Here is a 16,265-nt window from a genome sequence, read left to right on the forward strand (position 1 = left end):
GGGGGGAGAGCTGATCTGTGCCAACAGACCTGAAAACACGGCAGCAGACATGGGGAAAGAATCTAAGATCCTCTTAAGAAACGCAGTCTGGTGGAAACAGTGCCTTGAAACACAAGATTCTTGGGACAAACTCAGGGTGGGAGAGCATCATCCTTCACTATCATAAAGTTGGATTGTCTGAGGGAGAAGAGTCTCCTTCCCAAGCCCCAAGGCAGTCTCAGCATGCACCAGGAGAGGGAGACTTCCTTTCTCCCCATGCTAGGGAGGGCTAGGAAAGCACCAGATACCCACTGTTCTGCCTGAAACTGGTGGGTACAGCAAGCCTTCTCACTCACATGCCTGAGAGCTTCCTGGGAAAGTGGCTGCTGAGGCTACAGTGGAAACCCAACACTACCCAGATTCTGCAGATGTTCTGAATGTTCAGTCCCCAAGATGTCAGTCTGCAGTGGGAGGAGGTGGGAAGGCCCATTCAGACCCAGGCCAACCCCAAACACAATACACCAAAAGACCTGTATTTTCCAAGGTATCAGGCACATGTCCAGCCATTAATGAAGGAATTAGTACCTTTCCCTCCACTCGACCACTTTTCTTTGATTCTGTCCCCATCTACCAGAGCCCCAGAAGGAAGAGGGTGTTAGTGGCTTATCAGTTTAAACACCTTCCAAAGCTCCACTTACCCTAAGAGCTTCAGACTCTTTGCCACTTCTTTTTCAAGGGGCACCAACCAACTCTCACTGACCCTTGTCCCGCCCCTCCTTTTCCATTCCAGAGAGTGAAGTCACCCCCTCTATCTGCCTGACGGAAGCATGAACCACCAACTGGAGGAAGCCAGCTCCGACGTGGGAGTCCACGCCTTTGCTCCCGCAGCTGCAAGGGGGATGAGTTCCAACTGTCCAAGGGAAAATGGATGAGTTCCAAGACACCAGCCAAGACTCAGGAGAAGGCATGACAATTATGTGGGTAGAATCCACAAGATTTGGTTAGTGAAAGGGAGTGAATGGGGGTGGAACCGAGGATGAATTCCCAGGTTTCTGGCTTAGGAAATTGCATGACTAGTGAAATAATTCATGGTGGGACACTAAAAAGTTTGGAGTGGCAAAATTGTTGGGGGTGGGACAGAGTCACATTAGCAACATCAGGAGGGAAGAATTTAGTTTGTGGCATCTTGAATGTGGGGCCTGTGGACCTTCTAGGAGGTATGTGGGTCCAGAGTTCAGGTGCAAAGTCTGCATTGGAGACTTAACTATGGAGGTCATCAGCATTTGGACAATGGCATGAAAGCCATAGGAAGGAATGAAATGAATTAAAAGAGGATGCCAAGGCCAAAGACCTGGAAGCACCAATATAAAAGCAAATTTTAAGTGGGAAGCAGTGATGAGCAGTATCAGATGCTGAAGAGTGAGAAGTAAGGGGAAAGGACAGCCGGAAGGTCAAGAGCTGGGCTGTGGCCAGGCTGGGGAAGGTCTAGGAGCCAAGAGGCAGGCTTGGATTTGCTAAATAGGAAGTTATGTGGTGGTCTGGGCTGGAGCACTTCCCCTGGAATGGGGAGGGTGGAAGCCAGATGACAGGCGCTAAGAAATGAATTGGCAGACAGCGACTTGAGAAGCATGGCTGGGTAGGAAGAGAGAGAGACAGGGTGACAGCCAAAAGGGGGTGCAGAGTCAGGGGAGGGGTGGTTCTGAGTGTATTTTAAGATGCAAACAAAGCATGTGCAGGGGGAAGGAAATAAGAAGGGAGAGCGGGGTTAGAGCAATGGCCAAGGGGGTACCCATCACGGCGGTGATGCTCCTGGGTAACCAAGGTACAGTGGTACCCTCAGCGCGTCCCTGCACAAACTCAGCAGCAAGGTTCATGCCGCTGTTTTCCTTTAGTGTCAACTTTTCTGTGAAGTAGGAAGCAAGATTGTTCTGTAGAGTGAATGGGTGAAGCTGCCCAGGAGATGAGAATGGTCCCAGAATGGAGAGAGTGGTCCAGAAGGATCAAGAGTCAGGGGCAAGACACACCAGTGCTCAGCTGAGTGGGAGAGGTCAACAGCCTGGAAAAAGGGGGGAAAGAGAAGTGGTAGGGTTGGGTGGAATGGACTTCCAGGTTCAAAACCCGAACCCCAGAGACATTGAGTGGGTCTAGATCCACAGAAGTCTACCCTCATACCACCCTAAATAGTCCTGCTCTTTTCAAACTGATGGGTTTGTTCTTACTAAGGTGTTAATAACTAACATCTTCCATCATATTTAATTTTAACAACAGCTTCCAAAACAATAACAGATTTCAGCAATAGCAGAATCCTAAAACACAGGCTGACACCAACCAGCTATCTCATTGCACCATGTCAAAAATTTCTACCACCCCTTTGCCCAGCCTCGCAGAGATCCTTCACCCTGTAAAATCTACCATGACTTGGGGCAACAATGGAAAACAGAAAGGTAAACCTCATTGTATCTTTGCTGCTCCAGAAAGCAGCCACCAGGGTGTTGAGTTTGATCTGACAGCCACTTGGTGAGCATTCATCTGTCCATTCATTTACTCAGATATATTGAGCAACTACCTTACTCCGGACACTGTCCTAGGTGCTGGGGACACAGCAAGGAACAAAAGGGCCAAACTGCCTCCTTCAGTGGGGTGTAAACGCATCAAGGCGAGGACGCAGGAGAGCTGTGTGCTCTGAGCCAGCCACTTTGCAAGCATGGGTCTGGGTCAGGACTTTTGCTCCGTTTCACAAATGTGACAACCGAGACCAAGAATGAACTTAAGCTGGGACTCGCCCTGGTTGGCCTTACTTCAAGTGTATGCACAGAGAATGTATCATCAGGTCTCTGCAGACTCTCAGAGGGCCCCAAATCACCAGGAGATCTTATTAAAATAAGATCAAAATACAGATTCAGTAGGTGGGGGATGGAGTCTGAGAGGCTGCTTTTTTAAAGAAGCTTCCTGGCAAGATCTTGGGTCACATGTTAAAAACAAAGGTCATGAAACCTTTCCTCTCCCCCCTCCCGGAGCATTTATCTAATAACCCCTAACTCAACATCCAAAAATCCAGAGTGTCTGAATAAATGAATGAATGCTGTCTCTGGGCCTCCCAGTGTCTCTATACTTCCTACCTTCACATGCCTCAGTTACCCTGCTGAGCCTCCTGGATCCTCCCAGGGACTGTGGACTCTGAATGCCCTTCACTGGGCTAGGACCCTTCTACCCTGCTGGCTCCCTCCCCTGGGGGGTGGGTCGAGCCCCAGCCAGGAGCATATGCAGCTGGAACCTGGCCTCCTTACCCCCTCCCTCTGGACCTTCCTCATGCCCAGGCAGCCCTCTGTCCTAAAATGCTAGCTGCCCCCCACCAACAGGTCCAAAGAAAGTAGCATTTTGGCACTTGTGGCTGCTCTTCAGAGAATATTAAACCTAAAATAATGGTAATGGGAACTAGTACACCAAAGTAGTGAAGGATAAGACTCTCCTGAGTGTCCTGATTTCTCACTTTCAAATCCGGATGGAGGAAAGACTTAGTGATTCAGGGGCTCCGGCTATCAGGACGAGCCTTTTGTGAAGTGTGCTAAGCAGTTTAGGAACGCTAATGTGGGCCTCCCCAGGTTAGTGTTTCCCGGTCTCCTCAGGGCGGCTGCCTAATCTCATCCACACAATCTGGTCACCCTGGTGACCACCTCTAGGCTGCTGCCGTCTCTGGAACAGGTCCTGGTGCCACCCAGCAGTGCCCCAGCGAATTATGGAGGAGGGAAATAAGAAGGGGGGTGCTGCAAATGCCACCATCCAGAAACGCAGCTCTTCTGGTCAGTCTCAGGTGGGGTTGAGACCGTGAGTCATCAGGAGGTAAGCAGGAAGAATCCATTAAAAGTACAGATTCCCACACCCCGCTCCTAGATACTCGGATTCAGAAGATCAGCAGAGAGCCTGGAATTTATTTTATTTATTTATTTATTTTGAGACTGTGGCCTGGGCTAGAGTGTCATGGTGTCATAGCTCACAGCAACCTCAAACTTCTGGGCTCAAGTGATCCTCTTGCCTCAGCCTCCCAGGCAGCTGGGACTATCCTCAGCCTCCCAGGCAGCTGGGACTACAAGCACCTGCCACAACACCTAGCTAGTTTTTCAATTTTTAGTAGAAATGGGGTCTGACTCTTGCTCAGGCTGGTCTTGAACTCCTGAGCTCAGGCAATCCACCCACCTCAGACTCCCAAAGTGCTAAGATTACAGGCATGAGTCACCATGCCTAGACCGGGAATCTACATTTTTAACTGAGAAATCTGTACATTTGTTAAACCTATGGGCTCTAGAATCAAAGGAGGTTTAAATCCAGGCTCTCTCCCTCCCTAGTTCTGCAGTCTTAGGCAAGCAAGTTCACCTCCTTAGGCCTCAGTTTTCTCAAATGCAAATGATCAAATGCTTAGAAGTAACGTTTCAGAGAGGAATGTGCAACTCCGAGCACAAGGTCTGAGCGTAAAAAGAGGGACAGCTTCCATGAGGAAGATGAGGCTGATGACACTGACGGAGGGGGTAAGGCAAAGGTGACATCCCACAAACACAGCTTCCTAGATTAAGCTTTTGTCCAGGCCTCTCTGTCTGCCTCAGACATCCTCCCCCCATATCATCCTCCTCCAGCCCGAGGCCAGCTCACTCCTGAGAGCCTGTTGGCACCTCCTAAATGAAGCTCTCCCTGTCATCCTCCACCCCCTCCTCTGTTTGCTAAGGGCTCCCTGGGCCTTTGGCAGCTTACAACTGTCCTTGCGGGAAGGAACTTGGTTTTAAATGGTATTTGGATCCATGATCCCAGCCCAAGGCCACTACACTGGTATGCAGTGAACATTCAAAGGATCCAGCCCCACTAGTCTCAAGCCGATGGGAACAGCCAGAGCCTTAAAAACCCTCCTGTTGGCAGAGCTGCTGGGTGGAAACCTGGCTAAGGGGAAGGCCATGGAAGGGAGGGGTCTGGATGGGCTGAGGGTGGAGGCAACAAGGTCAAAGGCCGGGAAGAGGCTGCTAACTGGTGATGAGGCCGGGGGTGGGGAGGAGGACCCCACAATGAGGGTGAGGAGTCCTGGTGTGTAGGAAGGAGCAAACCTGGGGAAGAGCAGGGCTGAAGAAGAAAGGGAGGAGGGAGATATGTGGAGGAGAGAAGGAAGAGGGAAAGAGGGAAAGAGCAGAAGGACCAAGGGCCGTGCTATTGACAGGCACACACACACCCTGGACAAGCAAGAATGCAGCAGGCCTCCCCACAGACAGCAAGCTGAAGTGACCTGCTGAGTCAGCCCCAACCAGGTAGAATTTCTATTTTCTTTCTTGAAGAAAGTTGTGTGACGTACTCACAGGATGAATAAAACTGTGATTTACGATCCATGATTTATGGAGTGGGTTTTGTGCACTTGTGACAGTTCCAGCAGCTGTTTACTGGGAGGATGGGCTGAAAGGTAGAGAAAAAATGGCAGGAAGAGGAGGACTCCACTCCTTCCTCACCGACCACTCCCAGTGGGGCACCATGTGCCCACACCAAGACCTGCCTTCCTCAGGAGCACCCTGCCCTCGCTGTCCCTCACCCTGTGCCTCTGGAGACCTGTGGCTGCAGACCAAGCCCGTCATCGGGCTGCTCCCCTGCTCTGAACCTTGAAGCCAGCTCTCCCTCCAGACCTGGGGCATGCCTTGCTCTCACTGAACAAGGAGCCTGCCCAGGTAAGCTTTGCTGTCCTTAGACAATTCCTATTTGCCCTCTTCATCTGCTCACTGATGATGCTGGAGATCTCGGCCTAAACATTGCTGAGCCCACCCCCCCCCTTGGGGTCTGGAGAGTTGCACCTCTTCTTTTTCTAAAATTGTTATAAAATACACATAACATCAAATTGACCATCTTAACCATCTTGAAGCCTACAGTTTGCGCATTAAGTACATTGGCATTGCTGCACTGCCTCTAGCACCATCTACCCACAGAAGGCATCTGCAAGACAGCAAATCAGCGCCCATGGAACAATCGATTCCTCTTCTCCCCACCCCGCAGCCTGGGCAACCACCATTCTACTTTCCATCTCTATGAATTCGCCAACTCCAAATATCTCACATAAGCGGAATCACACAGTACGTGCAACCACCTTTTGTGCCTGGCTTCTTTCACTTAGCATAATGCCCTCAAGGTTCATCTTGCTATAGCATGTTCAGAATTTCCATCCTTTTTAAAGCTGAAAGATATTGCATGTATGGGCCTATCACAGTTCCTTTTAATCCATTCATTCATCCATCCACAGAAACCTGGAACACTTCTACTGTCTGGCTACCATGAATAATGTTCCTATGAACATGTGTATAGATGCCCCTCTGTGTACACTTACCACTCACAGCTGCCCATGTCCCAGTGCACTGAGAGTTCCAGCACAGCCATAAACACCCGCTGAAGAACATTCTCTTGCTGCAGCACCCATCCATTAATTAATGTGTACTGTAACTGAGGCCTTTAAGAAAGACAGAGCCTTGAACCAAAAGAAAGAGCTTCTATAGAATACAGGAGTCCAGGTAGATAGGAAGGCTCTGGGACTCCTCAAAGACCTCCATACAGCAAGTTGAGCTTGTGAGAGGGTGGACATGGGTTGGCATGGGACCCCACGCTGCCCCTTAACGTGACAGCATCCTCATATCTTGACTTTTGCCTTCCCCATTCTTGGATCTGACCACATCAAAACAAAGTATTTCTGTCCAGAGAATGATGCCATAGATAAGAGACAGAGAAAGACTGGAAAAAGTTACCAGTGAACTCCGAAACTAACAAAGGGCAATCCATGTGTCTGGCCCATAATCAGACCTTCTTCAAATCAATCAAAAATTTCTATTTAAGACAAGAACTCTAATTTAAGAATGAGCAAGGAGATATAAACAGGCAATTCACCAAAGGAGAAGCTCAAACAGCTAACAAGCATCTGAGAGATATTTAAACTTACTAGTAATCAGAGAAATGTGGATTAATACAATGAGATGGCACTTAACACTCAGAAGAGGGGCAAATTTAGAAAAGTGGCCAGTATTAGGTATAGGCCAGGGTGTGGGGAAACAAAAATTCTCAGGCAATCTTGGAGGAAATGTGACCTGGCATAACCCTTCTGAAAAACACTATGGCAGATTACAGAAAATGAACATACTAATTTAAGAATCCCGATCTTCCATTTGTCTCACCCAGAGTTATTCTCACACAGGGTCCCGAGAAAGCATGTACAAGGATGTCCTTCAGGACCCAGGGTGTGGTGGGGAGGAGCTGAAGACCAGCCACAGGTCCAGCCCCAGGGGAACAGGTATTTAAAATGTGGTGAGTGCTAACTCATAATGCAACGCACAGACTGGACGCATACAAGGAGCATGACTGGATATTTAAAATATGGTGTCGCCTGTCATCCTAGTACCCTGGGAGGCCAAGGCGGTTAGATCACCTAAGCTCATGTGTTCAAGACCAGCCTGAGACACAGCGAGACCCTGTCTCTAAAAATAGGTGGGTGTCATGGCAGGAACCTGTAGTCCCAGCTGCTTGGGAGGCTGAGGCAAGAGAATCGCCTAAGCCCAAGAGTTTGAGATTGCTATGAGCTGTGACGCCACGGCACTCTATGGAGGGTGACATAATGAGACTCTGTCTCAAAAAAAGAAAAAAAATGGTGTTGAGGAAATAAAGTAAGAAACCACATGAAATTTATAGATCATTATCATTTCTAGAAATTAAAAACATATACACACAAACAACTCTACTTATTTTATTAGAAGAATCCATGCAGACTTCAAAACATACTATCAAATACATCAGGATGGGTACCTGTTTGGAGCACAGCAATAGCCTTGGGATCAGGGATGAAGGGAAGAAAAGGTTTTACATAAAATAAGAGGAATCTTGCGCAGACTGATAATCAGAAAGTGCTTTGGGCCGAGAGGAGGGTTAACTCAATGTTATGCACCTGAGACGTGGGGAGGAGCAGAAAACAAAAAAAAAAATCAACTGTGCCTTCCACATGGCTTTGGGGAAACGATCCTTATAACATCGTCCTCTTTCCATGTTTCTTAGAACAAAATGTCATGAGAGATGTGAGCCCAGTGGTCCCTGAATACAGGGAATTTTCATCTTGCTAGAGTTAAAAGGCCTCATTCTGATCTTGTGCCTGGGCTGGCTGGATGTGTTAGTGGGAGGGATGCCCAAGCAGACAGCTCTCCAGGACCAAACTCAGAGTGCTACTGCCAGGGGTTGGAAGTGTGGGGAGAAGGCTGCGGCCAGTGTGTCTGATGGGCTCTGGGTGGGGATGGCTTGTTTCCTCCTGTTTGAGTTCTCAGGAGCAGTCACACAAAACCACTGGAGGGTGTGAATGGATCGGGGACCAGATGCTCAGCAAGTCCACCCTCTTTTACCCACTACCCTGAGCCCTGATGTGCCGCCAGGCAGGCTGTTGACGCAGGTCCTGAGCTCCCCATCCCTGGAGAGCCAACCAGACATCCAGGCAGGGTCTCCCATTGGATGGGGCTTAGACTAGTAATATTTTTGGTTCTATTCTAACATCTCTGGTTCCTTCTTATTTTGTTGATTAAAGAGCTTCCAAGTCCATCATTGCATAGACAAAGTGTGTATTATACTTCCCATTTTACCAGTGAGAAAATGGAGGTCCAGGAAGATGCAGTGATTCACTCCTGATCACACAGGTTGCTACGGGCATGACTAAAGCTGGAAGACTGGCTTTCTGCTGCCTAGTCCAAACACGGCCTTCCTCCCAGCACAGGATCTGCTGTAGGTCAGCCCTTCTAGGACAGCACTTATGACAAGAGCCAGGAGGGCAGGGCCACACAGGTTCCTGGCAGGAGAGGATACCACCACGTTAGGAATATTCTAGCATGGATTGAAAAGAAACCATTAAATTGTAACCTCTTCGTTATTGCTAATTCCACACATCGTCACCAAGCCTACCCTATTTCTGAGCCTCTCTCCGTCCCTGACCCCCATTCTTAAAATGGTGATGGGGAAGCCATGAGAGTTGGCAGGTCAGAAATGAAACTCAGCCTGGGGTGGGGGAAGGGTGAGCTCAGACAGCAACCTGAAGACAAAGCTCCGGGGGCCTGAGTCCACTCTACCACACTTGCTCATCTCGGAAGGGGCCATCAATCATTCTGCACAAAATGCCTGCCCATTCTCTGATAATACACTTGTATCTCAAATTTCAAAGTTTCTGCTTTTCCCCTTTAAAGTTGCAACCGTCACACTCGCTTACTTTCAATCAATCAATAGATGTAGGTACTTAAAAACAGAATTTATTCTGTTTTCTGTTTGAAAACCTAGAAGATGGACACACAATTTTTTTTTTGAGGTTTCTGGAGTACGATTGCACTTAACTGAGTATAAACTAGACATTGGCAAGGTGGAAGACTATTTGTGCTGCAAAATGAACCCTTATTTGTCTGCTCTAGACCACACCAGAGAGTCTCTGGTGTGGTCTAGAGCTTCTAGATACACTTCTAGAGCTTCTAAATACACTTCTAAGAGTAATTGGGTACTTTGAGTAATTTAACTATACATGCATTACTTTTAGCATCATAAAACTTTCTTATGATGATGATTTTCAAGGGTAGGACTGACATCCTCAGAAAAACAAATTCAGCTTAAAAATTTCTAACAATTCAGAAACAAGTGAGTAGGAAGTAACAGGTAGTTTCCAGTGAGGAGATTCCCTACAGGGAGGGCCATGGAGCTAAACCCCCATTCTACTCCACCCTGGGCTTTGCTTTCTGTGGGTGCAGCCCCACCCCAGCTCTAGGGGAGGCACACGCCTTTCTCAGATGTTGAACTTGACATGAGCCACCCTGGAGCTCCTGGCTTCTGCCAGGCATATTTCTCTGACAGGGTTCCTGGTGGTGGCCACATGGGACTCCCAGCTTCTCCCTGAAAAGGGACTCCCTCCAACAGGAGAGGGAGCCTCCAGTATTTTAGGATTCATGCCATGTGGAACCAAAAGTCGATGGGGACTTTTTATCTGCTGGAATTTCACAGTGGAGGCAGTAAAGAAACGGACCATAGTTCAAGGAGTCCTGGGGAGGGAGATGAAAACTGTACAATAATGTGAAACAGGTTAAGCTGTTCCTAGTGTGTTCCCTCATTCCCCCTTGCCTTCCTGTGCCTGTTCAATTGTCTGTCTAATCCCACTCATCTCTCAATCTCCCATCCCAACTTACCCAACTAAAACAGCCCAATACAACCTGACTCACCCCCATCTCATGTCACCCCACCACAACACATCTCACCTTTACCCCTCATTTCTCACTTATCCCACCCACCCCATCCTATCCCATCTCAATCTATTGTGACACGTTCCCACACTATCTCACCCCACCCCAGGCAAGTGGCTGAATACTCATACCCCAGCTCTCAAGCCATCCTCAGCCACCATATCTCACTCAGTCCTGTCACACTCCATCCACCACTGACCCCCTTCTCCCTACCCCATCCGCATGCATCCCAACCCACTCTTAAGCCTGCCCCCTCTCATCCCAATCCACGCCTTCCTACATGATCTCAGTCCATCTCAAATTATCCTACTTCTCCAATCCCACTAAGGCACATTCTGTTCCACGCCCTCCCCTCTTACCCCTTGCAGGGCTAAAATTGTCATTTGAGTATCCAGAGTGGGTCATGACTTATCCGTCCTGTTACATTAAGGTCCCCAAGAAAGCCAAATGGTCTCACCTTCCTCCAAAGCTCTAAGAACTAAGTGTGCATTTTGGTACAAGAGAAGAAAATGAGTTATAGAGTCTCATTGTCAAAGGACGAGTATAAAAAAAGAGAGAGTCCAGGTGGTAGAACTCTCAAGAGTCCAGGGGAAAAAAAGGATATGAATTTCCTTTTGTTTCTTTTAACTCACAAGAGTAAGGAAAGAGTTCTAAGAACCACATCATCATTTTCAAGTTAAGGAACTCCTACACTGGGTGGTCCCAGAAAGACTCTGCAGTGAGGCAGGTCTGGAGTGAGGCAGCTCTGGATCCATACTCCGGCTTAGCCATTTACTTCTTGTGTGGATAAATTAAACGTCTTCCCTGAACTTGTGTCTTTCTCTATAAAATGGGGATAATAACACTGCACTGGGCTGCCAGTAGAATTGAATTAATACACACAGGGGCTTAAAACAGTACCAGAGAGGACTCAGTGAACACCTGCTGTCAACATCACCCCTGGGTATCCAGAACAGCTTTCTGAGCATTGGACGATGGAGGCCATGGTGAAGGCCCACAGACTTCCTGGCTGATTCTTTTGTCCTAGTGTTCCTGTTCAGCCCCAGCTTCCATTCAATATGCACATTTGATGGAGTAGGTGTGGCCCTAGGCCTGTTGCATCTCTGGTTTCTAATCCTTCCCGAAACACAAGAATTAGTTGTCCCTTTTGCAGGTTGGGAACCTGGGCCTTAGAGAGGTCTGAAGATCATCTAGATCTCCAATAAAGCTCTGCTGAGCAATCAGATTCTCTTAATCCTACAGGTTTGAAGATGGGGGTGAAACAGCAGGCCATGCACATGTGTGTTGGTGAAGGGGTCGCTGCTGAGGCCATCTGCTGGGCTCTTCTAGACACACTTCCACCTCACAGTGTCCAAGACCCCACAGTCTGGCCCTCTGCTCCCCTTTACATGATTCTGGTCTCATCTTCAACAAAGCTACACATACATTCACCAGCCCTAGATATGGTCAGTGCTCTCCACTGTAGTCAGCTTATTATTATTTTTTTTAACTATAAACCCACAGCTCAATTGCCAATGGAAATTCAAATGCATACACACATTAGTGACCCAGCAGCTAATATCTCTCTCTGGCACAGGGTTGGAGGAAGAGTTTTGTGCCAAGGGCTTTTTTTTGCATTGGTTCTAGAAGTTAGGGTGTTGTCTCGCCTTTCTGTGACACTTAGCTGTGAGGAAAAGCAAGTGGGGATCAGGTCTTTCTGTCGCCTCATTACCTCTGTAAACTAGCTGACCTCCTGGACTCCTACAACTCCTGATTCAGCCTTACCAGTCCCTGGAAAACTGTTGAAGAAGAAAAATGTAAAAATCATCGATCGAACAAGTGTACATCAAGCACTAACTCTATGCCAGGTCCTGAGCGGGCTGATGGAGATACTAAGAGAAATAAGCACTGTCCCTGCCTTCCGGAAGCCCACAGTTTAATACACGAGGCAGACAAACTAATGCTTTTAATCTAATCCAATTTGTACTGTAACAGCATACTGTGTACAGTTAGTACCCTAGTCTACGAGAGGCCAACTAGCACTCAAGTGAAGTATGCAAAGCAGAGGAAATTTGTTTAAAAACATTTCATATTTGATTTTTTTAAAGTTATGAAGTAGTTGACACGTGAAAAATCAGAACTTCGTTGGAATTCCTTATACTTGTACTTTAATATTGCTTTGATTTTTAATTAGTTAATAAAGGGATGGGAGGTGTTAGAGAATTTTCAATGCTCAGGGTTTCCTATTCTAGGGAAAAGTAGCTAGGTTGGCCACCTGATAAGGAAGGACTTGAGGACCATCCTAAGGTTTCTGGGCTTGGTAACTGGAAGGCTATAGATACCATTGGCCCACACAGGGACTACGGGAGGCTGAGGAGAGATGCTAATGAGTTGTTTTGGGAGGGAAATATCTAGGTAGAAATGTCCAAGAGTCAGTTGGATATATGAGCTGTCTAGACTCAGAGTTTCTGTAGACTAGGAAGCCAGCAGACATCCATCAGAAGAGATATCTTGGCAGGAGGGATATGTCTGGAAGCTTCAGAGTGTGGTAGGGGAAGGGACAGACATGGATGAGCTCACCCAGGGAGGGAAGAGAAGAAATGGGCAAAGTACACAGAATTGAATACAGCAGGACGCCGTACTCCAGGGAGGGGAATGAAGTGTTAGCATTACTAACACTGAGAAAGAACACTCAAGAGACAGGATAGAGGTAAGTAAAACATAGTGTCCCAGAAGCCCAACAAAGAGAAATTATAAAAGGAGTGACCCAAAGTGTCCAACACCACAGAAAGGTAAGGACAAAGTACAGTGGGTTTGGCAATTGGGTGGTCATTGGCTGGGAGGCTAGAGCGTTCCATTCTCTGGACAGAAGCCGGACCGTGGGGAGTGACTGGTAGTAGAGAAAGGAAGCTGAAGACCCCTTTGAGATAACAGACTGCAAAATACAGAGACAGAACAGAGACTAGAAAGCTCAGAGAGGCCAGCAGGGCCAGCAAGGTTTCTGGGCTTGTTTTACGTTAAAGACAAAACTGTCCACAGAGCTGGGGGTGATGTGCTATTAGGATATAGAGAAAGAATGGGTATAGGGAGAGCAGGTAGTCCTGGAAGCCGCTAAGGAGGCTGGGGGAGGCAAGCAAAGGCAAGTGAGCAGGTTCCCCTTTTTCAAATGCTTTCATTCATATTATCCAGTGATCACTGAACCAAAGAAGAGAGCCGCTTCAGTCCTGAGCGTCTTTTAAAGTCTACAGTGTGACGGGAACACAACATGAATGTGCTTCGCCCTCTAATGTGCCAAATCCTGCCCATCTTCCCTCACCAAACCCACTTCCCTATCTCTGCCACCTGCACGGCCAAACAAGCACGTCTCAATGCCGGAACGGTTTAAAAAGAAACAAGCTGTAGGGCGGCACCTGTGGCTCAAGGAGTAGGGCGCTGGTCCCATATGCTGGAGGTGGTGGGTTCAAACCTAGCCCTGGCCAAAAACCAAAAAAAAAAAAAAAAAAAAAAAGAAAGAAAGAAACAAGCTGGGAGCACTGGAGGCCTGAGCAGGGCCTGCCTCCAGAGCCGAGATTCCCTCCCAAGCCTTTCACACAGCCTCTCCCACCTCCTGCTTCTCCCCTGACCAAAGTCTGCGCCCAAATGGATGTCTGCAAGGCAGATCCCAGCACCAGTGGGAAGTGTGTGAGCTCCAGGGAGTCGGCCTTTTTCTCTCCTCAGGGGCAAGACGTGGCCAAGGAGCAGGGACAAATCTAGCCAGAAAAATAATTCACTCAGATCCACAGTGATTCTCCAGGCAGCTAAGCCTGACTGGGGCCTCACCTGGACAATCATCCTAGAGGCCTGACAGCAGGTAGCAAAAGTCCTCCCACCACCCATGGGGCAAGTTGGGTGAACAGTGGGCTTCCGCGTGGACAGCTTCCCAGTGGGTGTGGATGTGCGCGAGGCCAGAGCTCCCAGGCCCGCGCAGCGCGGGCGCCCCTCTCTGGGTGAGAGTGGCTATGATTCTTAGCAGAACCTGAGAAAGTCTAGTCAAGTAGGGATGTGAGAGCCAGAGGCGGCTCCAGGCACCCTCCCTGACCGCCAACCCCAACATTTCGCCGCTGAGGGGTAAGCGACATGGTCTTTGGGGCCCGGCTCACAAGAAGCTGGAGGCCGGGGTGGACCAGAGAGTTCACCACTCAGGGACCTGCCAGGGAAGGAGTGCACTTTCCAAGAAGGGGCACTGGTAGCTGAGGTCAAGCCTTCTGAGGCTCAATAGTGGTTTAAAAACAAACAGCAAAACAAAATAAAACAAAACACAGAAACACGGCTGCAGGCTGAAGCTGCACTGGGTCCAGGCCTGGGCAGCAGGTGTTTGGGGTTCTCTTGCTCGGTGAGTATCAGCTTTCTGGCCAAATAAAAATGAGTCCCTATTTGGCCCCGTCCCCACCTGGACACACGGAACTTTCTAGGTTGTGGCTAGGGCTAAGCCTCGGAGGGGTGCTGTGGGTACAGCGGGAGGGGACCAGTTGAGACCACCGGCCTTCACTGGCTATCGGGTTCCCTCGAAGGTTCGCGTGCCTCCCCCTGCTGCGAGCTGCAGCCAGACACCCGCGAAGTTCTGGGACTCACAGCACCCGCCAGGTCTACCCCCCTCCCGGACTCGGTCATCGGGAGTCTGTCCCACTGCCTGCGCCGCCGCTGCCGCAGCCCGGGCGCTCAGCTGCAGCAGGGCGCGGGAAAGGGCACTTTGGCGCGGAGTGGGGACCGAGGGAAATGTGGTGGCGCGGAGCCTGGCAGCGACACTCCTTCCACCGTCCCCGGGTACAACCCTTCTCCCCTTCTTTTAGTCGCTCAACACCCTCCAGACCCCACCTGAGCTCTCCTGAAAAGAATGAGCGGGACCCCCACCCTGGGCACGCGCCCACCTGAGCCCCCCCAGTTCCGAGCGCTGACGGAGGGGGACAATTGGGGAGGGGGACCGCGGCCGCAGTCTCCGGGCGGCTCCGGCAGGGGCAAGGGCTTCATTGGGAGAAAATGGGCGGGGGCAGGGAAGGGCAGACCTTGCAGACGCGCAAATGGGCAGGGGGCGCGCAGTTCCTCTTCAGCCCCCAGGAGTAGCGTGCCTAGCATAATAGGGAGCCTAGGGAGTAGGGCTCCGGGAAAGTTTATCGGGAAAAAGCCTGGCACCCGGGGGTAGGAGGCTGGAGAAACTGAAGCCACAGTCCAGGTGCCCCGCAACCCCAGGCGGGGATATGTCTCCCAGGCCCCCCACACCAGCGGGATCCGGTCAAGTTGCGGCTGGGTTGGGGATAGCAATGAGGGTGTGGGTGGCGGTGAGGACGTGGCTGAGGGTGGGATGGAAGACAGAGGCAAGGATGAGGAGGGTGGGCAATTACGAGGATAGCGGGGTTAAGGCGGGGATAGGGCGGAGGGAGGAACTGAGAGCCGATCGAGGAAGGGTGGGCTCGGGGCCCAAGGAGATCGCCGGGTCCCACTCGCAGCCGGACTTACCTGCGGCGGCCGAGGCGCTGAGCAGCCCCCAGCCCAGCACCAGCAGCAGCGGCGGCGGCGTTGGCGGCGGCGGGCGGCCCCAGCGGCTCCCGGCGCCCGGCACGAGCGCCGAAATCCCGGCTTCGCCGCGAGCCCTTCCCGCCGGGCAGCCGCAGCGCCCCTGCTCCCGTCCCCGCGAGCGCTGCATGGCGCGGCCGGCAGCGCCGAGGGAGAGGCTCCGCTCGCGCTGAGGAGAAAGGAGGTCAGGAGAGCTCTGGAGCTTTTTTCTGCTCGGAAAAAATCTCGGTACGCGGGAGCCCTGAGCTTCTGCGGCTGGAATGAACCAAGTGTCCGCCCGGCCGGGGAGAGGCGCGCTGCGCTCTCGGAAATGACTCGCTCCAATCCCGCTTCGCGGGGTTCGCGCCGGGGGGCGGGGGGTGAATTATCCCCGGATTAATCACTCCGGAGCCGCTTCTCGGCCGCTCCAAATGCTGGGGGAGGCGCAGCCAGGGAAAAATATTGGGGGGTGGGGGTTCCTTTTCACCGCCACCTCCACCTCCAGATAAACCACAAATTACATCTAAA

At 50.2% G+C, this 16,265-nt stretch overlaps 1 protein-coding gene across 1 annotated transcript in view; it reads right to left on the reverse strand.

Annotated features, from left to right (window-relative positions):
• The window catches only part of CSMD2 (CUB and Sushi multiple domains 2), a 580,815-nt gene extending 564,757 nt beyond the window's left edge, over positions 1–16,058 (reverse strand). The window contains exon 1 of the mRNA XM_053576806.1: positions 15,702–16,058. Within this exon, the coding sequence (XP_053432781.1) occupies positions 15,702–15,888 (187 nt within the window). The 5' untranslated portion in view covers positions 15,889–16,058. The remainder of the gene's footprint in view (positions 1–15,701) is intronic.
• Between the last annotated feature and the right edge of the window lie 207 nt (positions 16,059–16,265).

This window comes from Nycticebus coucang, chromosome 22, assembly GCF_027406575.1.
Source record: "Nycticebus coucang isolate mNycCou1 chromosome 22, mNycCou1.pri, whole genome shotgun sequence".
NCBI lineage: Eukaryota > Metazoa > Chordata > Mammalia > Primates > Lorisidae > Nycticebus > Nycticebus coucang.